Here is a 25,629-nt window from a genome sequence, read left to right on the forward strand (position 1 = left end):
TGTGTACTAGTACTATTTGAGAGGAATGTGTATTTTGCTGCTTTGGGATGAAATGATCTGTAAATATCAATTAAATCCATCTGATCCAATGTGTCATTTAAGGTTGCTCTTTTCTTGTTGATTTTTTGTCTGGAAGATGTATCCAGTTATGATAATGGGGTGTTAAAGACCCCTAATATGACTGTATTGCTGCCAATCGATCTTTCCCTTAAAGTCCACCAAGAGTTTTATACACACACACACTTAGGTGCTCCTCTTTTGGTTGCATGTATGTTTACAAGAGTCATATCCTCTTTTTTGATAAATCCCTTTAGTATTATGTAGTGACCTTCTTTGTCTTATATTCTGGCCTTTGTTTTGAAATCTATTTTGTCAGATATGAGTATTGCTACCCTAGCTCTTTTAAAAACATGTATATATTGACTTCAGAGATAGGAAGGGAGAGAGAGAGTGATAGAAACATTGATGATAGAAACATCAATTGGCTGCCTCTTGTAAGCCCCCTACTGGGTATTGAGCCCACAACCCAGGCATGTGCCCTGACTGGGTATCAAACCAGTGACCTCCTGGTGCATGGGTAGATGCTCAACCACTGAACCACACTGGCCGGGCCCCCAATTTTTTTCAGTTTCTATTTGCATGTAATATTTTTTCATCCCTTCATTTTCAGTCTGTTTGAATATTTTGTTCTGATGTGGGTCTCTTATAGACAGCATATATATGGGTAATGTTTTCTTATCCATTCAGCTACCTGATGTCTTTTGATTGGAGCATTTAGTCCATTTACATTTAATGTTATTATTGATAGGTACTTATTTATTGCTATTTTATGTTATACTTATGTTCCTTTCTCTCTATATATTTCTTCTTCTTCTTAAAGCAGTCCCTTTAGCATTCTTGCTATATGGTTTGGTGGTAGTGAACTCCTTTAACTTTTTTTTCTTAGGAGCTCTTTATTTCACCTTTACTTTTAAATGATAGCCTTGCTGTATAAAGTAGTCCAGGTTTCAGGTACTTGACTTTTAGTACTTTGAATACTTCATGAAAATGCCTTCTGGCTTGAAGTGTTTCTGTTGGAAAACCAGCTGACAGCCTATGGAAACTCTCTTGTAGGTAAGTAACTTTCTCTCTTGCTGCCTTTACTATTTTTCTCTTTGGCCTGTTCAGGGTGGCTCAGTGGTTGAGCATCGACCTATGAACCAGGAGATCACAGTTCAATTCCTGGTCAGAGCATGTGCTAGATTGCGGAATTGATCCTTAGTGGGGGGCGTACAGGGATGACAAATAAATGATTTTCATCATTGATGTTTCTATCTCCCTCTCCCTTCCTCTCTAAAATCAATAAAAAAATGTATATTTTTAAAAGATTCTCTCTTTGACTTTAACCTTTGCCATTTTAATATGATGCGTCTTGGTATGGGTCTCTTTAGGCTCATCTTGATTGGGACTCTCTGTGCTTCCTGAACTTATGTGACTTTTTCCTTCACCAGGTTAGGGAAGTTTTCTCATTATTTCTTCAAACAAGTTTTCTATCCCTTGCTCACTTTCTTCTTCAGCTATACAGATGATGTGGATATTGTTACTTCTCATGTTGTCCCAAAATTCCCTTAAACTATTCTCATTAAAAATAGGTTTTTTTTAATTGATTTTAGAGAAGGAAAAGGGAGAGAGAGAGAATGAAACATCAATGATGAGAGAGAATCATTGATTGGCTGCCTCCTGCATGGCCCACACTGTGGATGGAGTCTGCAACTCAGGCATGTGCCCCAACCAGGAGTCAAACTGTGACCTCCTGGTTCATAGGTCGACACTAACCTCTGAGCAACACTGGCTTGGCTATTCTCACTTTAAAATATTTTTTTTCACCCTAGCTGGTTTGGCTCAGCAGATAGAGCATCAGCCTGCAGACTAAAGGGTCCCGGGTTTGATTCTGGTCAAGGGCACATGCCCAGGTTGCGGGCTCGATCCCCAGAAGGGGGCATGCAAGAGGCAGCCAATCAATAATTCTCATCATTGATACTTCTTTTTTTATTTTTCAAATAAATCTTTATTGTTCAGATTATTACAGGTGTTCCTCCTTTCCCCCCCCCCATAGATCCCCTCCACCTGATTCCCCACCCCACCCCATGCCCTTACCCCCCCGCCACTGTCTTCATCCATAGGTGTAAGATTTTTGTCCAATCTCTTCCCGCACTGTGGGAAAATTCATGGGGCCTCCCTATAAGGGCACTGGATAGACGGGCCTTGAAAAGGGTCTGTCTCTAACTGGTGTTCTTATTCCAAGGCAGCTGCGTGATTGCCTGTCCTTGGAAAGGGGTCACATGAATGTTATTTAAGCAAACTGTAATAGTAACAGATATAGAGGTTAAGTGTTCTTGGAGTGAACTTTGCTCAAGGAAGATTGGATTGAGAGTCCATGACTCAAGGATTGCTTTGTCTCCACAAGGAGGTGCGTGTGGCTCGCTGCCCAGACCTATAGCACGACGCCCGGGAGTTCGGGAGGGGAGCCAAAATTTGGGATATAAATGTACTGGTCTCTGTGAATAAACTTGCCTTCAACAGCAACCCTGTTGTTGGTCCTCCTGACCCCCGCTTTTGCTTCTCTCTCTTTCTTTTTCCTCGTCACCGTCTCCTACTTTCAGGATTACCCTGTTCTCTGTCTGAGCAGGTCTCCGACACCGCACCCCTCACACCCTCTTCCCCCTGAGAATTGTTAGTCCACTCCCTTTCTATGTCCCTGATTCTATTATATTCATCAGTCCATTCTGTTCATCAGATTTTTTATTAACTTGATTTTTAGATTCACTTGTTAATAGATATGTATTTGTTGTTCATAATTTTTATCTTTACCGTTTTCTTCTTCTTCCTCTTCTTAAAGAATACCCTTCAGCATTTCATATAATCCTGGTTTGGTGGTGATGAACTCCTTTAGCTTTTTCTTATCTGTGAAGCTCTTTATCTGACCTTCAATTCTGAATGATAGCTTTGCTGGGTAGAGTAATCTTGGTTGTAGGTTCTTGCTATTCATCACTTTGAATATTTCTTGCCACTCCCTTCTGGCCTGCATAGTTTCTGTTGAGAAATCAGCTGACAGTCGTATGGGTACTCCCTTGTAGGTAACTAACTGTTTTTCTCTTGCTGCTTTTAAGATTCTCTCTTTGTCTTTTGCCCTTGGCATTTTAATTATGATGTGTCTTGGTGTGGTCCTCTTTGGATTCCTTTTGTTTGGGGTTCTCTGTGCTCCCTGGACTTGTAAGTCTATTTCTTTCACCAGGTAGGAAAAGTTTTCCGTCATTATTTCTTCTAATGGGTTTTCAATATTTTGCTTTCTCTCTTCTTCTGGCACCCCAATAATTCAGATGTTGGTATGCTTAAAGTTGTCTCAGAGGCTCCTTACACTATCTTCATATTTTTGGATTCTTTTTTCTTTTTGCTTTTCTGGTTGGGTGTTTTTTGTTTCCTCATATTTAAGATCTTTGGTTTGATTCTTGGGGTCGTTTGATCTACAGTTGAATTTCTGTATATTCTTTATTTCAGTCAGTGTATGCTTAATTTCTGACTGGTCCTTTTCCATTTTTTTGGCATTCTCATTAAGGTCCTTGAAGGTCTCACTAAGCTCCTCAGAGGTCTCATCAAGTTTCTCGGCGGTTTTTAGAAGATTCTTGAGTAACCTTATAAATGTGGTTTTGAACTCTATGTCCAGTAGTTTGCTTTCCTCCATTTCTTTCATTCGTGACATGTTTCTTTGTCTCTGCATTTTGCTGCTTCCCTGTGTTGATGGAGTGGTTTTCTGTGGTAGGTGACCTATAGGGCTCAGTGGTTCAGCCTCCCCTATCACCTGAGGTGGACACTCTTGGTGCACCCCTTTGTGGGCTGAGTGCAAAGTCTTAGTGTAGTTAAGCCTTGATTGCTGTTGGTACACTGGGAGGAATTGACCTCCAGGCAAATTGGCTGTGAGGACCCACTGTGTTTATAATGTAAGAACTGCTGTGCTGGAGACATGCTTATGGGGCAGGACTTGTTTCAGTGGGGCTTTGGTGCTCACTGAGTCTGCCTCTTGAATGTGTCACTTATGGATGTAAGGAGTTGAAATCTGGTGTCGTCTCACACTGACCAGTAGATACACTAGCTTTTTGATCTCCAATTGGGTGCTGGTCAGCTACTGTCAGAGGCCACCCAGCAGGAGCTATAGCGAGAACTACAGTTTTCTCCTCTTTGCTTGGGGTTTGGAGGTTTTGGAGCTGTCTGCCCAGAGCTGCGGTTTGTTAGGTTAATCAGCGATAGGGCAGACCATTTATATGCAAAAGCTGCTGCGTGGAGCTTGGGTGGGTTTGTAGATTGTGTGGGGCTGGGTCTCAGGGAGTCACTAAGCTAGGGCGTGGCAAACAGCAATGGCTGCCAGTCAGCCGTCTCTGTGTCTCTGAGTTTTCCCGTCTCTGTGTCTCGTGCCCCAGCGTAGTAAACAATGATTGCTGCACGCACCTCTGCAAGAAAGCCACTCTCACTTTCCGACCCGATGGCAGACAGGCCAGCTTCTCCCCGTAGGAGTTTGGGTCCCCAGCATCTCCCCAGAAACTGTAGTTCAGAGTAATCGAGAGCTTGTCTCCCTTCGGGTTGAAAAAAGCAGCGCACCCAGTTGCCCGCTGCCAGCCTGATTCGCGCGCCTCCGTACCTCAGCTTTTCAGCGATTGTGCACATCTCAATGCTCTTTTCTCTTTCCTTCTAGTTGTAGAACTTCCACTCAGCCAGCTTTCCCGTGGTTCTGGGTGATAGACGTTTTGTCTTTTAGTTGTAGTTTTGAAATTGTTGTGCGAGGCAGCAGTTTAGGTGTTTACCTATGCCGTCATCTTGGTTTCCCCTCCATCATTGATGCTTCTATCTCTCTCTCCCCTCTCCCTTCCTCTCTGAAATCAATAAAAATATATTTTAAAAAATAAACATTAAAAAAATTATTTTTGTTGCTCTGATTGGGTATTTTTCTCTACATTGTATTCCAAATTGCTGATTTCATTATATACTTCATCCAGTAAGCAGGTGGACAGAGAGAAAGGAAGAGAGAGATAGAAACATCAATGATTAGAGGGAATCATCCATCAGCTGCCTCCCTTATGCCCCCCACTGGAAATTGAGCCCTCAACCTTGGCATATGCCCTGACTGGCAACCAAACTATGGCCTCCTGGTTCATAGGTCGGTGCTCAACCACCAAGCCACACTTACGGGGCTTCCATACAGCCTACTTTGAATTCCTCCTGGTGTATCCTTGATGTCAGATATGGTATTCTTCATTTCTGACTGGTTCTTATTTATGGTTTCCATGTCCTTTCTCATGCTGATGTATCTTCCACTAAGTTCCTTGTAGTGTTCACTAAGTTATTTGAACATCCCTATAACCATTTCTCTGAACTCTACATCTGATAAATTGCTAGCCTACATTTCATTTAGCTTTTTCTGGGGATTCCTCCTTTTCTTTCATTTGGGGGTTGTTTCTTTTTCTCTTTATTTTAGCTGTCTGTTGTTGTTGTTTTCAATGTATTAGATGGAACTGTTATGACTCCTAGTCTTCATGCAGTGGCCTTATGTAGTAAGTGTCCTGTGGGAGCCAGTGGTGCAGTCTCTTTGATCTCCTGAGGTGGGTGCTCTGGGAATGTGTCTTGTGTGGGTTATTTGGGCTCTCCTGTTGTAATAGGGTCTTAATTGTTGTCCCATTTGTAGGTGGGATCACCCCTCAGACTGGCTTGTTGAGGAGCTTAACCCTGACCACATTGTGAAAGCTGTTGTACAGTTGAGTTCTGAAAGCTGGATATTCAGGATGACAGTGCCAGTATGGTATGTTCCTGATGATTCCTCTTCCACGTTGCAGACTGCTAATTTCTCTGTGTGTCCAAAAATGTAACCACCCACCCTTGCAAATTGATATGAGCCAGTTCCAGCACACTGTTGGTTGCAGCAAACTCTATGAGCATGGCCAAAATCTGGAACACTGAGAACATCACATGCTGATGAGGATGTGGAGTAATAGGATCTCTCATACATTGAGACACAGATCAGTGCTCTGGTGGCTTGAAGCTGGGATGCTGTTTTATTTCCCCAGGAATGAGCATGGCAGTGCCACTCTTGCTGCATGGGGTGTACGCTTCCTCTACAATGGCTCACTCAGAGCATTCCCAACTCATTCTAGTAAAATTAACTGGCATGAATCCTAGCATCAACCCTAGAGTGTGTCTTCCTGACCTGTTCTTCTTCAAGATCACCTATTATAGTTTCAATCACTCTGTGGCCTGCCTGTATTTCATAGCCCAAATATCTGTAATAATGTCTGCTGTATTCTTATAATAAATTTCCCTTTCTCAAGATAGCTTGACTGAGTTTCTACTCCTTGCCACCACTGATTCTTGATTAAGACATGGTATGATCTCTTAAGTTAGAACAAGAATGACAAATGGCTTTCATTTCAAGTGACTACTCTGATCTATTCTCATAACTGTGTAGAGGATTTGATTGTAAAATATTATGAGATTACTTCCAAATTCATGACAAGAGTGCCAAGATTGATTAGCACTGTCTGCTATGAGTGTGATAGGGGGAAGTGGCAACATATGTGCCATATATTTGCCACTCCTGCAGTTGAGGAAGAAATTTAAATAAGCATATGTCTTCCTCTAAAAGGTTCCAAAGGTCATTGTAGAACTACCATTATGGAAACAGGAGGTACACAGAAAAGTTCAAAATATACATAATTTTATCAACTAACAGCATTTTGCTGAACTTTTGCCTGTTCCTATCTGTTCTTTATATTTATGCAATCCTTAATTTTTTTCTATAGTAGGTCACCAATTGAAATTAATATGAATCAATTATTTTCCTGGTAGGCTTCATTTGGATTATGCTGACATTTTAATAATTCATGAAAAGTATGTCAAGGCTATAAATAAATTCTTTGTACATTTGTGATCATGAATATTGTTTATGATCTGAGACAAAAACAATAGCTGATTAAGGAAATTACCATATATTCCCAAGGAAGCCGTGGTTTTAGCCAAAGAAGATACTGACTTTTCCTACTAAATAATAATAATGAATAACAACTAATATTAATATGGTACTTTGCAGACTGATGAAAAGTCAAGTGGTCTCAAATCTCTCCATTAAATTCAAATTGTTGATATCATGAACTCTGAACATATTACAAATAAGTACACCACCCAGAAAGCATCATTCCTAAAGTGAGTGAATCAGGGCAACGCTCAAGAGTCCTGGGCTTTACAGAACACCAAATATCTGGTAGAGTGAGAAATAACTGAGGGTGGCAGCCCAAAGGAGATAAGGAAGGAAATGATCTAGGCCAGTGGTCGGCAAGCTCATTAGTCAACAGAGCCAAATATAAACAGTACAACGATTGAAATTTCTTTTGAGAGCCAAATTTTTTAAACCTAAACTCCTTCTAACGCCAATTCTTCAAAATAGACTCGCCCAGGCCATGTTATTTTGTGAAAGAGCCACACTCAAGGGGCCAAAGAGCAGCATGTGGCTCGCGAGCCTCAGTTTGCCGACCACGGATCTAGTGAATGCTTTAAAAGAAACAGTTGTCTGTCAAATATCTACATAATTTTTCTATAAATTCTACTCCACCCTTCGTGACTTTTCTATTCCTTTAACCTAAGTTCATTTATATAACAGTGTTGGGATGAGGAGGGGAGTAGGTTTGCTGGAGACTCATAGTGATCAAATCTGGCTAAAACTTCTGTGGAAGTCTGTGGATCATTGGAAACATTCCTGCCCTATGGTAAAGTAAAACAGCATTAACTAGGAGATTGTCCAGTAGTTACAGTACTAGTACAAGAGATACCAGAGAAATAGCCTAATTATTAATTATGACTTAGAGTTGAACAGTGGTGGAAGAGATTGACAATCACAGTCTTAGTACTGTTTTGCAGGAGATGAGCTAACTAACTTCTTGTGAAGAATGACAAGACCATTGTTTCTTTAAAATCCATATTCTATCTTGTTGCCTGGGTGATTCTGGACAACATATAAGTATGTATATACAAAGAAGAGGAAGTAGTTTTACTCTGAATGTTAATGAAATGTATAGTGTAAGTTAATTTGATGGTTTTAGCTTTTTTGTTTTCTTGTTTTGTTGTTGTTTGGTATTCTCTGTTAAACCAAGGATTGACTAGGATGATTTTCATAAACCACAGGTATGGTGGTATGTTGTAAGGAGGATGAAGTAAGGAAGAGATGTTGAATATTTAAAGGTAGGCAGACTGGGAGAGAGAGTAAACTTGGTCCTCCCTAAAATTGTCAAGCATAAGTTATTGGGAAGAGTAGCTGGCAGTTACAAGGTGATTTGAGAGGCAGTAGGTGAGTGAACCCTCCCTAGACACCCAAATAGTTTACTTACTGATATTAAATCCCATTACCATGAACTCATTACTTTGGTTCAGCATTGCTCATTCCCTGTGGTTCTTTATAAACATCTAAACATTTATAAAAGTTCCCCAATTCTTCGATTGTAGAGGTTTATCAGATCTCATTCATCTATTCAGAAGGATGGATTGCAGAAGAGCCTGGGCTCTTGAGGCAGGGGCTTGGAAAAGGTAGGGGGCATGGGAATTTGAGAAGGTCTAGGAGATGTCTATCTTGCTCACCTCAATTGTTTGCCTGCTTTTTTCTGGGAGCTCTCCATTTAAGAAGAAACTCCTGGTATGCTGGTGATTTCTGGTGGAGATTGAATGCCTGGCCAAGTGAAGATAAAGTCATAGGTTTCCCATCCAATGTATCTGGCCAGAAGTATTCCACAGAGCATGATAAGACTCTGAAGGCATAAGTTAGTTTATTAAGCAGGTGGCCCAGACTCCCAGCACCTCCTCCTGCCATACTGCTGCCCCTCCATCAATTCATACCTGTGGTCTCATGGTAAATTAGCAATAACTAAATGTCTTAAGATAAAAAAGAAATACATGAGCCAAGTTTACACATAATTTTGCATAGTTAAGATGGCACCATCTGAAAGTAGATGACTGCAGCACTACACCACCACCACAGGGTGCTAAAAAAAAAGACACTGGGGAAGGGAAATATTTCCAGTGGACAGAACTTTGAGTAGTATATCTGGTTGTCAGTTGTGCTGATTACAGATGGCCTAAGATACAGATCTACTCTGATTCACAGGCAGTGACCATTGGGTTGGCCAGGGACTTAGAATAAATTTCTAATAGCAAGCTATATATTGTTACATGGAAACCTGAAATTTTATCTGCTTAAAAATGGCATAAAGTTCAGAAGTATTTAATAAGTTATCCAATCTCCTCAATTTCCCATGTCCAGAGAATGTATGTGATTGGTCCAAAGGGAACTCTAGATTTCAGCCAGAACTGACATCTCCTGGATCTTAGTTTAGGGCTCTCCCCATAAGAGCACATAGATAATCATTCATTTTTTTGTAAACATTTCTTGAGCTTCATCAGTGTATCACACTTTTCCCTGGGAAATAGGAATAAAGATAAATAAGGCATGGTCTTTGGCCTCAAGAAGATCGTGTGTTTGTTCTATTTTGTGCATGTTTATGTATTCTAGTTATATCCTGTGACAGGTGATAAATGAAACCAAAATTGCAAATACTTTTTCAAGCAGGGAAGACTGAATACTTGCTGAATAATGCCAGATGGAAGTAAAAAATGCTAGAAAGTGAGGCACTAAGAACTATATGACTTAAAAATAAAAGACACAGTAGTTAAGGGGAATTTGTATCACTATCACTGCTGGGAAGAGAACCATTTTTAATGGATTTTGATGGCATCTTACCTGAGCCTAAGTATTTAAATGTTGGCCTGAGAGATAAATATGAATTAATTGATCAAGGAGAATGGACGATAGTGCAGTATGCTATTATTTTAAATAGTAGAAAGTGGTGGATATAAGACTGTTGAATACCCCCAAATTTGTTAATTTTAGATTTGAACTTCAAGTTCAATTCTTTGATTCCTTACAAAGATCCATCATCTTCCCCAATAGATCTTTCTCACAAAAAATTTAAGCTCTGCTCAAAAGATAGAGACTGCTCACTCCTGTGCATCTTTTCTCTAACACCATTTGAACCCCTCTCTCTCTTCTCAACCTTCTTTCCTGTCTTAGAGGAAGAAGGTTCCCTCATCCCCTCTCAAACCTGAGCCTCATTTTCTCCAGTCCATCCCCTCTTGCTTCATTTCACACCCAGCTTCCTCAATTATCTTCTTTTTCTAAAATATTTAGCTTCTTGCAGCATGGCTTGGTGGCTCAGTTGGTTGGAGCATCATCCCATACACCAAAAAGGTTGTGGGTTCAGTTCTCCATCAGGGCACATACCTGGGTTCAATCCCCGGTTGGGGCATGAGCAGGAGGCAACCAATCAAGGTTTCTCTCTCACATTGATGTTTCTCTCTCTCTCTCTCTCTCTCTCTCTCTCTCTCTCTCTCTCTCTCTCTCTCTCTCATCAATAGAAACAGATGCTCAAGTGAGAATTTAAAAAATAAAATAAAATCTTTAGCTTCTCCTTTCTACATAATCCTTCCCTCTCTGCTTTTAAACATGTATAGGTCTCCTTTAGTTTGGAAAAAAAAATGGTGCTTAATCCTGATGGTCCTCCTAGCTATTGTACTTTTTTCTGTATTTTGCATCTAATACAGGGTGACCCCAAAAATGTATGCACACTTTAAGAGCTGATAGATCAATTTTGAAAATGAAATGTATTTTAATAAACACTGCCTTTATGATTATTCAAAGTGTGTGTCTACATTTTGGGGATACCCTATATAACATTTACATAAGCCATAAAGGGTATTAACAGTTATCTTATACATGTTCAGTAATTATAAACAGTTGGACTATATAGAAAAGCCCAAATAGCAAATGTAACTATTATTATGGCTAATATTGTTAGCAGACAGGTAAAGACAATTAAACAAAATATTTTTAATACATAGGTATAGAGGCTTTGTCAATGTCTTGAGATAGCTGTGTATCTCTGATGTCAGTGGCTTCTCATCCTAGAGGAATTTTTGATGCCCCTTGTAGGAGGAGGCAAGAGTAGGTTCCCATTCATGGTTAGGTGCCTGATAAGATCCCTTCCAACAAGGTTGGAGAGTGTCTTTATTTGATGTCCTTTCCAAGTTCATCTGATTTGAAGCCGGAAGCCAGTGGAGCACAATGGGCTCATGCTAGTATCTAGCACTGGGTCTGTGTCCATGGGGTGGTCCTGACTGGGCTTCTTCAAAATTCCACCAGCAATGCTAAGTAAATGTCAATATAAGAAATATCCAAATTTGGAGAGAATTTTTATGAGTTTATTTGAGCCAAATTGATGTCATTGCCAGGAAGGAAGATCTCAAATGCTCCCTATTAATGTTTGAAAGTAATGCATATGTATAGTTTAAAAGTTAAATAGATTAATAAGACTTCTAAATAAAAAGAGCAGAACCCTACATCTCTCCAAACTTCCAGTTTGTACTACTAAAGCAACTACTTTCAGTAATTTTAGTTGTTTCTTCTAGTATTTACTTTCACATTTCTATAGAATGTACTTATACTGATTTTTTTTATCTTTCCCTTTTTAGATAGTTTATTGCCTTCTTATTATGAAAGAGAAAGATTTAGACCTCTTATAAAAACAAACTTTCCAACTTGTTTTCTCTTCATCCTACAAAAGAGCTTTAATTTATTATATCAGTAAGGCAGTTTTCATTGTTATGCTACTTAAGTATCTTTTACTTTGGAGCCAAGTAGCATTTTATCATGACTCACTTACTTTCTTGAACAACTTTCAGTTTCTCCTGTAGTTAAAAACTGCCTTGGTTTTTGTTAGTTTGCTGCCTTTTATATATATCAATCACTAATTCTTCATTAATTTTCCATATAATTGTAATACTTTTTTGAATACTATTCTCCATGTGGTCAAACATATCAGGTAATCTATCAGTTAATCTAATTTTTTTTCTTTAGCTACACCCCTCCTGAGTACCTCCATCTTTCTACTTTCTTTGGGCCTGGTTGCTCTCTAGGTATGCCACACAACTATTTATCTTGATCTTTCTTTCATTATCATCTGGGGAATTCCCTTTACTTCTCTTTTATGTTTGTCTCCTGTTTTCTGGGTTTCATATCTTCCTCTTTCTTAGTTTATTCTCTTATATGATGCAATGCATATTCCAGTGACTTCCTAAGAAGGGAGGTTTGAATTTTATATCATTTACTAGTACTTAACATGGACCCATTGTGCCTGTAGGCAGATCCACTTATCATTTACTGGAATAATTTTACCTCCATATTTTTGCCATTTCTCTTGGTTAGAATGCTCTCCAACTTCCTGTGTGCATGTACAAATGCTATTTATGTTTTTGAACTAATTTTTATTTTTATGAAAATAATACATGTACATAGTTTAATAGTTATTTATAACTTGTAAAAGAGAAAAAAATTGAAGTTCCTTATCACATTCTTTTCCATTGTCAACTTGTGCTCCTAGAGGCTAGTACTTTTCATTGTTTTAGCTGTTTCTTCTGGTATTTACCTCCTCATTGCTCAATAATATAAGCATACTGATATATTTTCACTTAATGACTTCTTATTATGGAGGATAAAGATTTAGTCTTCTTATACCATAACATCTCTAACCTCTTCTCTGTCTATCTTCCCAATATAGTTTTGGAGAATGTGGAATTCTAAATTATAAATCATTTTCTCAGAATCTTGAAGGCCAAACTACTATATCTCAGTGAACTCCTTGTGGTTCCTAGTGATTGCCTCTTCACTCTCACTGTGATAAAATACGCCATCCTTTTTTTTCTTTTTGTTAATCCTCACCCAAGGATAGTTTTCCATTGATTTTTAGAGAGAGTGGAAAGGAGAGAGAGAGACTGAGAGAGAGAGAGAGAGAGAGAGAAACACCGATGTGAGAGAGACACATCCATTGGTTGCCCCCGAGGTGCCCTGACTGGGGGCGGGGGGGGGGGGGCGAGCCTGCAACCGAAGTATGCACCCTTGACCAGAATCAAACCCTGGGACCCTTTAGTCTGCTGCCTAACACTCTATCCACTGAGCAAACTGGCTAGGGCAATACGCTATCCTTTTAATAGTCTGCTCTAGAACCTTGTTTGCCTTTGATATCATGATTACTAGAATACATCAACTTTCCCTTTTTGCAAAGCAAAACAATATTAGATCATTCACAATCCCCTTGGACTTCTACTGTTCTCCATGATTACTAACCTCATTTGTCAGTACCCTCAATGTCATTAATATGAGCTATTTGGAGCACTATAACAAGGAGCCCTGATCACATCTGACAAAGTGACATTTAAGTTAAGATCTGAAAAATGAATAGCAAAGGCATGTGAAAGCTTTCCATGGTTACATGTGCAAAAGCTGTCAGGGGAGATGGATCTTTTGGAACTTATGGGAAGAAAGGTGTCCAGTGGGGTGGAGCTTGGTGAGTGAGGGGAAGAATAGGCCCATTGAGATTAGAGAGGAAGGCATGGGTCAGAGAATTCATAGCCATGTAGATGATGGCAAAGTAAGATTTGGGACTTATCCTAAAGCAATGAGAAGTTACTAAAAAAATCATAAATAGGGGAGTGATTTGACCTGATTTGTCTTCCAAAGATTGCTGTGGATGCAGTGTAAAAAATGAATTGAAGGGGGCCTATAGGGAGATATGGGTAAAATTGGTCTTAAATAAGCATTAAGGCCAGTCTTGGAAGGGAGAAAAAAATGTCAAATGGGCAAAAGACAGTCTTATGGGGTATGTTTGAAAGCTCAGCAGACAGTTGAATTTCTTCAACTTGCTGATGGCATTAATTTAGATGCTGATATAACAGCTTCAATTTTTTTTTCTTTTCTTTTTTTAGTATTAGATGGAGGAAGTGACACCTTCTTACCATTCCCTTCCTGCTGGATCCCTGAATTGCTGACCATCTGACTGAACTCAGAAGCAGTGTGCTTCCCTCCTTTGAAATTGTGTACTGCATCCTGTGCCCTAGAAGTGGTTCTGCCCATTTGCCATGGTGAGATTTCTGAGGGGTTGAGGTAGAAGGTGGGAAAGAACAAGGGGGTCAATAGATAAGAAGGGCTTATAAGGAGCATGCACAAAAATGGAGCAGCAGAATTAAAATAGTCAAGGGAGAACACTTTCCCTTACCTTTATCCTACAGTAAGCATTATACCTAGTCAAGATGTGAAAAGGACAAAAGACTGCTTCCTCACAATTCCTGCCTGCAGGATACTGGGACTTCTGCTGCAGTCAGCTGCTACACCACAAGAGTTGGTGTTACATATTCCAAGGCTTCTGACAGTTTAGGCTGGAGGAAGTTAGTTTTTGCAGTTGTGTTTATGGAGTTGGCCAAATGAAAATGCAGGCTGATGGGTCTGCTTTTTCATAGTCATTAACAACAGCCTTTTACAACACTTGGGTTTTCTTTAGAAACTGTGAAGAGGCATTGAAAAGAACAAAAATAATTTCTTCTTGTCATAAAAAAGCTCAAAGGAAAGTAACTCTAGAGGATGTGTGTGAGAGTAACTCTAACCAGGTTGAGCTTGTATATGGAAAAAATTACGTTGCATAATTTTCATGTTTTGCTGAGCATAGATTGATTTGTGTGCAATTGCATTTTTATAGTCAAGCAAACCCATGAGTATAGATGTTGTGATGAAATAAATTAGGAGAACATAGAGATAATGTAATTATAATAACAAATGAAAATATGACAAACATTACTGCTATATCTTGGGGGATGCTAAACGCTTTGTTTTTAAGCTGGGCTACATGACAATGGCATATGAGATAATATACAACGGTGTGAGAGAACACTGCAAAACAATTTTCAGTTCTCGAATTTTTTAGGTTGGTCTGTTTGAATTCATAAGCAAAGTACATTTTTCCATTTGTTTAACAAAATTGTATACAAAAAGATATTACTTATTACTTACTAGTAAGCACTTGCAACCCCAATGTCTAAATTCATTTTATATTACCTATTTTATTGATAAGGATGCATTTTGTTGATAATGATTCTAAACTTGTGCCTTGAACAAATGACAAGAACCTCTTCCACACCCAAGTTTCAGTATCTAGAATAGGGTCTGCTACATAGTAGATGTTGAACAAACAATTAGTGAGTTAAATTACATTAGTTGCTGTGTTCAACAAAAGTAAAGCCAGAAAATACACTCTATTTGAAAATAAATCTTTGAAAGAATAGATAGCAAAAGTTTAGATCCATTTTGCAAACAAAACAAAACACAAAAAGATCCTATTGTCTGATTAATATGCATTTTAGATAAACTTCAAAAATCATTAGATGAATCCTCAGTGTGAGCAAATCTGACGTAACCACAATAGGGAAAGATAAGATTTTACTTCTTGGAGATTAGGAGTTTGTGCACGTACCTTAAATTTCATGCATTTGCACTTTGGGGATTGGCTCCTCCTCAAAGAATCAAGGTCAAATTTCATAGGGTGTTTCTGAAGATCCTTTGGGGAGGGGTTTAGTTCATTCAGGCGACCGGCTCACACAGCCCACACATCCGGGGCATATGACAGGGCGGTGTGTTCTTTTTCTTAGGTCGTCCTGTACTTTCTCACAGACCTCTCCCTCCACCCTGGACTTTGCCCACTGGACTTTTTTTTTTTTTTGTCAGCTCCTGTAAAGCCTTCCCACTTTTCCAGGTCCAGTGTAATCTTCAGCGTTTTCAGAAAAGCTTTCCAGACCCCCCTTTTCAGATGCAATATTGCTCTTCCCCATTTTCTGAACATCTACTCCAGCAAACATCCCCTGACTAGACTGCAACCAGCTTATTGGGGAGGTCTTTCAAGAAGTCGCTGTGTCCAGCCCTTAGCACAGTGCATGGTACAAAGAAAATGCCCAATAAAAGTTTGTTGAAGTGAGTCTGAACCCCTGAGCAGAAAATGAGAAGAGCTCGTGGCCTGCAGTAAGGGCCCTTCACGATCTGAAGGGAGGCCCGTGTTGTCGCTGGACCCTGTACCCAACTCTAGACTGGTAGGAGAATATGGCACAGTAGAAAGCTCTGGTAAATGTACTTAATTCTTTACTTTTATAGAGGAATCCGAAAGTTCTTCAACAGCCTCGGGCAAGCCATAAAAAGGTAATGGTTGGGATGCCCAGTCTCGGGGCAATTCTAGACTCAGCTTTCATATCTCATTTTTAAAGTTTCGCAAATTCCAGTTCTAAACTAGGAGTCGAGAGGGTTTCACAATCTTCGTGCCCTAGGGACGGCTCCCAGCATTTGGGGGCTTTGCCTCATTTATCCCTCTGACGTTTTCCATAGCGGGGAATCTAGGAAGCACTCCTGGCCTCCACATTCAGTCGGCGCTGAGAACCACGGTTTGGCCCGGAGGTCTCAGCCGTTTCCTCCTTCAACGCTCTGGGCAAACCAGGCACAGGCGAGTGAGGGAGCTCCCGGCCCACAGTACGGGAATAGAGGCACATTTGGACTACAACTCCCAGGTTGCTCCGGAAGAAGTGCGGGGGCTAGGAGGCGAGGGGGCGGAGTTTGGGGTGGGGATGGGTGGCAGGGAAATCCCGCCCCCCTGCGCAGTAACGCACAAGCTTGACTTTACAACCTCTAGAGAAAGTGGAAGTAAGACGGTGGGAGGCAGGACCAGGGAACCAAAGGAGGGACAGCCAAGTAGGTGGGAGCGGAGCTAGGAAAGGGTAGTGGGAAGACCCGCGCTTTCCAGATGAGGAGAGGGCGGGTTTCGTAACTAGTTTCCCCGCCCCGCTCGCTCTGGGGTGTTCACAGTGAGCGTCCTGCACTCTTAGCTCAAAGCCTTGCAGTCCGGTGGGCTCGGGGCGGGCCGGTGGGCGGCACTGTAGCTCCCCTACCCGGGTGCGGGACCTAAGCGCTGGGGGGCGCGGACCGCAGAGGGGCTGCGAGTGAAGCGGAGCCGTGGAGGAGTTAGGGCCGGGTCAGGGGAGGCTGTGACTCCCGATCGAGCCAGTGGAGTAGTGCCAGGCTGAGGCAAGGTGAGGCGCGGGGTGCCTTGGAGAGTCCCCCTGTGCTCCGAGTGGGGCGGAAGCACGCGGGCTGGCTAGCGGGGAGGGCGGGCGGTGGCACTGCTTCAGGGAAGAGTGCAGACCAAGGGAGGCCGAGCCCAGCGCCGGCGGAGATAGGAGTGTCCCCTCCCCGCAGGAGGAGCCTAGGGCTCCTCCACCTTCCCTCCCCCGCTCTTCGGAGTCGTCTTCTCCGCGGGCTGCTGCAGGAGCGGAGGGGCGGCGGTGCTGGGGCCAGATAAGTGGGAGCGACCCGGCCACAGTCCCCAGGACGCGCGCGTGGGGGCGGGCCGTGAGTGAGGCGGGGCGGGGGCGCGAGAGGGTGGGGGGCTGGGGGAGGCGAGGGCAGCGCTCAGAGCCTAGGAGGGCGGCGGCGGTGCAGGCGGCGTGCTGGTGGCCTGGTAGCCTGCCTCCCGTGCGCTTCGCGCCAGCCGCCCACGCCGCAGTGTGTTCTGTGGACGGCACCTTCCCAGACAGCCCGGCAGAACGCAGCTCGGCGCTCCCAACCTTGGACGCGATGTTCCGCAGGAGCTTTAATCGCTTTGTAAGTACACGCGCTGCGGCTCCACGCGGGCCGGTTCACTGGCTCGTCAGTCCCTCCGTTGGGTCCCTCAGAACAGTTCTCTGCGGAGATAAGTGCATCTGTGGGAGACACCACCTTTTAATACTCACTGAAATATGCTGCCCCGGCAGCCAGGGTGGGAGGCAGGTAGGGCTCTCAGAGGACACCCCCATCACCCCGGACGATTTAAGCTGAGCTTCCTGGGGCCGTTACAAACTCAGTCTGAGACGGGGTGGGGGTGCCTAGGACCGGATGGTGGGGGACCAACCCAGCGGCCCCTCGGTTTGCCAATTAGTCGAAGATGGCGTTTTATGATCAGGGAGGTGGCTTTCTTTTGTTTCTTCTGCTACGAGCACATGGAGGTAAACGTAAACCTGTCTCCGTGGCAGAAAAGGTGGCCGATAAGGAGACTCAGGGGCTTAGGGGGCCTGAGGCGAGGGTAGGACTCAACCTTGCTTGGGGCTCAACCTGCCGGGCGGGTGGGTGTCTGGTGATCGGAGGCTGGATAAACTTTGGAGACCGAGCCTAAAAAGCTCACCTTCAGGGGCTGATAAAAGCTAGGGCGATTGTCAGTGTGGAGTGGATGGATGTGGAGACTCCTAGAGGCGGCACAGCCGCTACTGAGCATCGCGTCTAAAGCCCCGCGGAGCCCTTAATGCCCCTGGCACTGAACTCTTGGGAGAAGGCAGGCTGCTGCTAAACAACTCCGCCCACGTTTACCCCCTTTCCAATTCCCCAGAACAGGGAGTTGGGCATTGGGAAAAACAATTTCTGGCTACTATCTTTTGAGTAACCTGTTTTACTCCTAGAGGGTACATTAAGAATGGAGCAAAACAGGGACCATGACTTCCATGTTGCTATTTTGTAGTAACTTCCTTAATTTCAAGATGAGGTGGTGGGGTTAGGATTTTATTTCTGCCAATGATGTGAAAGAAGGCTTTGTCTTCAAGTTTAGATTTTTTTTATCCTTGTGCATTTGAAACTTTCACAAATGTACTGTGGCTAAAAGAGAATTATACATCCCCTTTTAGGATATTAGTATCACAAGAGTGCTGCGTTAATGTTTTTCTAAATGTTTACCTCATCCATAAACATGTTTTGTGAAATTGGAGCAGATTATCTGTGGCAGTCAGTACCAGTTGTACATATCAAGGATCTTGAAATCCATAGGAATTGGCTTGTATTTGATGCTTTGCTATAAAGTAAGTGACCAAAATTGGTTTCTCACGTTTAGCCCAAGAAGGTAAAAGAATATTCTATTTTATAGATTTTGGGGAAATATAACTGTGTTGTTTGGGGGTGACAAAAAGCTAATGGTAATATTTGGGAAAAGGATAGTCTTTTCACATGACACTCATAATGGAAAAGCAACTGGCCTCTGATTCATAATAAATTCATTAGCTTAAAATTAAGATGTTGACATTCTCACTTTTTTGAGGATTTGAAAGCAAGCAATGGAAATATTGGTCTAAAAGCCCCTTTTGCTTTTCTTTTGCTGAGAGTGATCTGCATTGTATCAGAGTAGTAATTAAGTAATGTTGGCCCAAGAAGCCAGGGCATGCAGTAGAATTTGCAGCAGTTCTTGAGGTGCCAACCTGCAGGTTTGAGGCTAGTACTTGGCATCCCCAATCAAGATCTTTCTGGAGAGAATCACTTAAACACACTGAAATGAGCTTTGACCTCATTGTTTCAGTTAGAATACCTGACTGCTCAGTTTTCTACACAGTCATGACTATGGTTAAGTCTCGGAATTTCTACCAGTGCAGTAAACTGGAAGGTTCTCAGGAGTTGTATCTGAGGCCTAGAGCAAACCATTGATTTAAATGTGAAATATGCTATCGAATACTTATTGCTAAAGAATTACTTCAAAAAAAATTTGGGGGGGGGGCAGGTTTTATCTCCTTTAAATCAGGAAGCCTCTTGTCCTATCTTTTGCCTAGTAGAGATTATTTGAGGGCCACTCCCATTTACATTACTGTAAGGCTACCATTAAAGATTTAGTGGACTTTGAGACTTACACAGCAGTATAGTCCAAGTTGTGTGCTGTCTTATGATTGCTTTTATATTTCAGAGATGGGGCTATGAATTCTTACCAAAATTAAGTGTTTTGTGTTGTTGTTGTTGTTGTTTTTGTATGCCCAAAGTCTGAAATTGACTTTGAATGTGAAATAAATTGCATGGGTGGTGTTTGTAGTTGCTGGTCACTGAAAACTAGATACTACATGTTACTACAGGGCTTTATATTTTAAATCTGACATGGGAAGTAAATATCTCTTGGGAGTAGCATTATCTATGGCTTAGTAGTGTTTGCTGAATTGTTTTTAAAAGGCTATTTATTTCCCCAGGATCTCCAATTTCAAACTGAAAGTAGTAGTATTCAGAGACTTTCCATCCTAAAACCATGGCCCAATTTATCCATAACCAGGACCACCACCCCCCAACACACACATGCACACTGATAAAGATGCTGTTACTTTTGATTGGCTTCATTTTAGCAGAATAGCGTGGTTGAGCTTGCTCCTTCAACCCTGCTGAGATCCCTATAGCTATTCAGAGCTTGGAAAAAAAAAAGTCACTAGTGCTCAAACTGGTTATCTTCAAACAGCTTACAGTTAAAGAAGCTCTGCTGAATGGTTTGGTGGCCACTGAGGTGTGGATGTGGTTTTATAGGCAAGTGTGGCATCATTGGCTATAATGTTTGAAAACCAGTCTTTAACATCTGTTTCTTTTTGGTTTATTATTTGAATGTTCTTGCACCATGAGTGATCAGAATAGTATTTCAATAACAAAGATATGTTAAAAATGATTCATTGTATTTTTTAAAGCTATGGCCTTGCCATCTTTGCAATTAATAATTGTTTTCTTTCCTTTCTGATAAATTATGACTTCCTTTTTTACAGTTTTGAGGTAGAAATTGGTGGATTTGGTGTAGGATTTTGGGACTTAGGCAGGTAAGGGGTGTCTTAAAAGATTTAAAAGATAGATGCCTCTGAGTATAACAAAAGCACTGCCTTTACCCAGTCAACCAAAATCTCCATTCTCCATACATTTATTAATTAAAATAAATAATAGTAGCTTTGTCTATAGAATTTATCTCCTCTAAAGGCACGTTTAATTGAAAGCCTGGACTAGTTGAGACTTAAGGGTCAGGGAGTTTTATGTTATCCTGTCTTTTACTCTTCATAAAATTCCTAGTGGTTGCAGGAGCATTTTCACATGGGTTTAAAGGTTTAATGAGAATCTAAGTAACAAAAATTACCCCCTTTTGACTTACTAAATTATTTCATACTAAATCCTGTGTAAGGTGGGAAACCTATTTAGGAATGGCTCTCTGTTACTTGAAATAAATATTTATTATTAAATTATTTATATGTTAAATACCTGAAAACAAGTTTTTTGTCTTTTTTCTCTAATTTGCCTTTTACTGATTAAGCAACACAAAACTCTGAATCTCTTCTAAATACCTTCTGTAAGGGTTTACTGTTTGCTCCTTCTGTTTATTATTATTGCTCATAATTCAATCTTTTAGTGGGTAATATTAAGTACCTATAAATCAGGTAGTTTTCAGTGCTCTTAATGAACTTTTAACAGAGGTGAAACTGGCTATTTTCATATTGATAGAACTGTCCAACTCAGCTCATTTTCTCACCTAGGCTGCCAATTGACCATCAGTTGGGCTATGAGTTCTGGGAGGTAAAGGCTGGTCAGTGGCCCCTGGGAGAGCCATTGCTAACCCCGCTGTGTCTGGATGATATTCAGAGAACTAGCCCATGAGGGATTTCAGGTGCTGGTTTGTTGAGTGATTGAAAAAATCATCAAGGCTGACTGCTTGCCTAACATGGTTGATTGGTTCTCCCAGAGAGGATGAAGAAGGCATGGGACACAAAATAAAAATTCTATATTTTTATCAAGGTAGTGGAATTTCTGTATATCTATAGCTTTATATGGGTTAATCTTTTGAATCTGGAATCCTTGAGATTAGGGGGGAATTTTCTGGTTTGCTGAAAGGACAATCTGGGTTTCCATACGTGAACTAGTTTTCAAGTTTATTTCCATTCACTTAACACTTACCTTCTTAGCTAGTATAAGGGTAGATCATCAGTGATTGTAAAACAAACATTAGCACGACTGCAGCATATGTTAACACTACTGCAGTTTAATGATGAATGAGTGGTTAGCACTGCAGAAAAAGGAGTGGGATGCCCTATGCCAGCATGTTGGCATATAGCCTCTCAATTACTGCGGTGTGTGGATGAATTGTTGGTTTGTCCAACTTCTTGATTATCTGTGGTTTATAGATAATATTGGACGATGGATACCAGATATGGTCCCATATTTATCTAATAGAATATGGGAAGATTGGTGAGGCCTATGCTGTTTAAGCTGGTATTTATTTTTTTTTAGGCTCCTCTGTTATATGTTTTCTTAAAGTATTATGGTGGCTGTATTTTCCTTGTCTCCTCCTCTTCACCTAGGTATTGAAAAAATGAGAGAACAGCTTTCTTGATAATAAATCTTTTAGCTAGCACAGCATCAAGTAAATAGTAGATGCTAAATAAGTTCTTGCTGAATTGCTTTGAACACAATTGATAACACAGTCTGAGTCAGTAATAACAGGTAAAAATGATCAGTTGGTTAAGCAGCTATCAAGAAGTTTATACATTTCAGATGGGGCTACTATTAAGTGCGTAGCACTGAAAATAACTTCTTTTCTGTGGAAAACTACTATACTATGCTTATTCTAAATGAGAAAAATATTATTATGTCCACTTAAAAAATTGAGCATTTAAGTCTGTTTTCTAGAGCACTAAAGAATTTTTTTGGCAAGTTGTTTTTATTTTTTAATTTGTTTTTTATTGCTGACAGTATTACAGATGTCCCCAATTCCCCACTCTCCTTTTGCCCCCCTCCACCCAGCCCCTGCTCAACTCCAAGCCTTCACTACTCTATTGTCTGTGTCCATGGGCTATGCATATATGCCTATAAGTTCTTTGGTTAATCTCTTCCCGTCCCACCCACTCCTCTCCCCTCTGAGATATGTCATTCTGTTTCATTTATCCATGTCTCTGGACCTATTTTGCTCGTCAATTATTTTTTTTCCATTAGATTCCACATATAATAGTGAGATCATGTACTATTTGTCTTTCTCTGACTGGCATATTTTGCTTAACATAATAGTCTCCAGGTCCCTCCATGCTTTTTCAAAGGGTAAGAGAACCTTTTTTACACTTGCATAGTATTCCATGGTGTAAGTGTACCACAGCTTTTTTATCCAATCATCTACTGATGGACACTCAGGCTGTTTCCAGATCTTAGCTGTTGTAAATAATGCTTCTATGAACATAGGGGTGCATATATTCTTTCTGATTGATATTTTGTGATTCTTAGGATATATTCATAAAAATGGGATCACTAGGTAAATGGCAGTTCTTTTTTAATTTTTTAAGAAATCTCTGTACTGTTTTTCACAGTGGCTGTACCAATCTGCATTCCCACCTGCAGTGTACTAGGGTTCCCTTTTATCAACATCCTCTCCAACATTTTTGCTTGTTGATTTAATGCTGATAGCCATTCTGGCAGGTGTGCGGTGATGCCTCATTGTCGTTTTAATTTGCATCTCTCTGATGATTAGTGACCTTGAGCATTTTTTTCACATTTCTATTGGCCATCTGTATGTCCTTTTTAGAGAAGTGTCTATTCAGATCCTTTGCCTATTTTTAAATATATATATATTTTTATTGATTTCAGAGAGGAAGGGAAAGGGAGAGAGTTAAAAACATCAATGATGAGAGAAAACCATTGATTGGTTGCCTCCTGCATGCTCCCTACTGGGGATCAAGCTAGCAATCTGGGCATGTGCACTTGCCTGGAATCGAACCCGGGACCCTTCAGTCCACAAGCCGATGCTCTCCAGGGGTCCTCAAACTACGGCCCGCGGGCCACATTCGGCCCTCTGAGGACATTTGTCCGGCCCGCCGGGTGTTTTTGCCCCCGCTGCCTTTCCTGCTTAGCAGCCGACTTAGCAGTGTGCATAGGAATTTGTTCATAGTTGTTTTTTTCAAACTATAGTCCGGCCCTCCAACGGTCTGAGGGACAGTGAACTGGCCCCCTGTTTAAAAAGTTTGAGGACCCCTGCTAGCCACTGAGCCAAACTGGCTAGGGTTCCTTTGTCTATTTTTTAATGGGATTGTTTGCCTTCATTTTGTTGTATGAGTTCTTTATATATTTTGGAAATTAGCCCCTTATCAGATATATCATTGGCAAATATGTTCTCCTATTTAGTGGGTTCCCTTTTCATTTTGAGGATGATTTTTTTTGCTGTAAAGAAGCTTTTTAGTTTGCTATAGTCCCATTTGTTTACTTTTTTTCTTGGTTTCTCTTTCCCTGGGAGATATATCAGTGAAAATTCTGTGAAGTGAGATGTTTGAGATTTTCCTGCTTCTGTTTTCTAGGAGTTTTATGGTTTTGTGACTTACAAATCTTTTATCCATTTGAGTTTATTCTTGTGCATGGTATAAGTTGGTGGTCTAGTTTCATCTTTTTGCATGTACCTGTCCAATTTTCCCAACACCATTTATTGAAAGACTATTATTACTTAATTATATGCTCTTGCCTCCTTTCTCAAATATAAATTAACCATAATGACATAGGTTGATGTTTGGGGTCTCACTTTTGATCCATTGGTCTATATACCTGTTTTTGTGCATGTAACAGGCTGTTTTTATGAAAATGGCTTTGTGGTATAGTTTGATATCCTGTACTGTGATCCCTCTAACTTTGTTCTTTTTTCTCGGGATTGCTGTGGTTATTCAGGGTTTTTTTTTAATACCATATAAAATTTTGGAATATTTGTTCTAAGTCTGTGAAATATACCATTGGTATTTTAATAAGGATTGTGTTGAATCTATAGATTGCTTTGGTTAGTATGGACATTTTAATGATGTTAATTCTTGCAATCCATGAACACTGTATATGCTTCCACTTGTTTGTATCTTTGTCTCTTTCTTTTTCCAATGACCTGTAGTTTTCCAGGTACAGGTCTTTGCCTCCTTGGTTAAGTTTATTCCTAGGTATCTTATTTTTTGTTGCATTGGTAAATGGGATTATTATTATTTTTTTTTTAGTTTCTCTTTCTGAGAGTTCATTATTGGTGTATAAAAATGCCATTGATTTCTGGATATTAATTTTGTATCCTACCACTTCGCCAAATTTATTCATTAAATCTAGTAGATTTTTGGTGGAGTCTTTAGGGTTTTCTATGTGCAATATCATGTCAGTTGCGAGTAATGACACTTTTACTTCCTCCTTTCCAATTTAGATGCCTTTTATTTATTCTTCTTGTCTGACTGCTGTGGCTACGACTTACAGTACTGTGTTGAATAAGAGTGGTGAAAGCGGACATCCCTGTCTTGATCCTGTTCTTAATGGAAATGCTTTTAGTTTTTTTCCCATTGACTATGATGTTGGCTGTAGGTTTGTCATATATAGACTTTATTATGTTGAGGTATGATTCCTCTATTCCCATATTGCTGAGAGTTTTTATCAAAAATGGGTGCTGGATTTTGTTTAATGCTTTTTCTGCATTTATTCCTATCATCATATGATTTTTAAAAAATAATATATTTTGCCCTTGCTGGTTTGGCTCAGTGGATAGAGTGTCGGCCTACATACCGAAGGGTCCCAGGTTCGATTCCGGTCAAGGGCACATGCCTGGGTTGCGGGCTTAGTCCAACGTGCAGAGGGCAGCCAGTCAATGATTCCCTGTCATCATTGATGTTTTTATCTCTCTCTTTCTCTCCCTTCCTCTCTGAAATCACTAAAATATATATTTTAAAGAAATAATATGTTTTTATTGATTTGAGAGAGAGGAGAATGGAGAGGGAGAGAGTGAGAGAGAAACCTTGATGTGAGAGAGAAACATAGATCTGTTTCCTTTGTAAGCACCCTGACCAGGGACAGAACCCGCAACCTGGGCACATGCCCTGACTGGGAATCCAACCAGCAGCATTTCTGTGCATGGGATG

At 40.8% G+C, this 25,629-nt stretch overlaps 1 protein-coding gene across 2 annotated transcripts in view; it reads left to right on the forward strand.

Moving 5' to 3' along the window:
- Positions 1-17,389: 17,389 nt before the first annotated feature.
- Positions 17,390-25,629, forward strand: part of ATP11C (ATPase phospholipid transporting 11C (ATP11C blood group)) — a 235,943-nt gene continuing 227,703 nt past the window's right edge. For both annotated transcript variants that reach the window (XM_079765342.1, XM_079765343.1), the window contains exon 1: positions 17,390-17,587. In XM_079765342.1, coding sequence (XP_079621468.1) covers positions 17,561-17,587 — 27 coding nt within the window. In that variant the 5' untranslated portion in view covers positions 17,390-17,560. The remainder of the gene's footprint in view (positions 17,588-25,629) is intronic.

Source organism: Cnephaeus nilssonii (assembly GCF_951640355.1).
Source record: "Cnephaeus nilssonii genome assembly, chromosome: X".
Classification (NCBI taxonomy): domain Eukaryota; kingdom Metazoa; phylum Chordata; class Mammalia; order Chiroptera; family Vespertilionidae; genus Cnephaeus; species Cnephaeus nilssonii.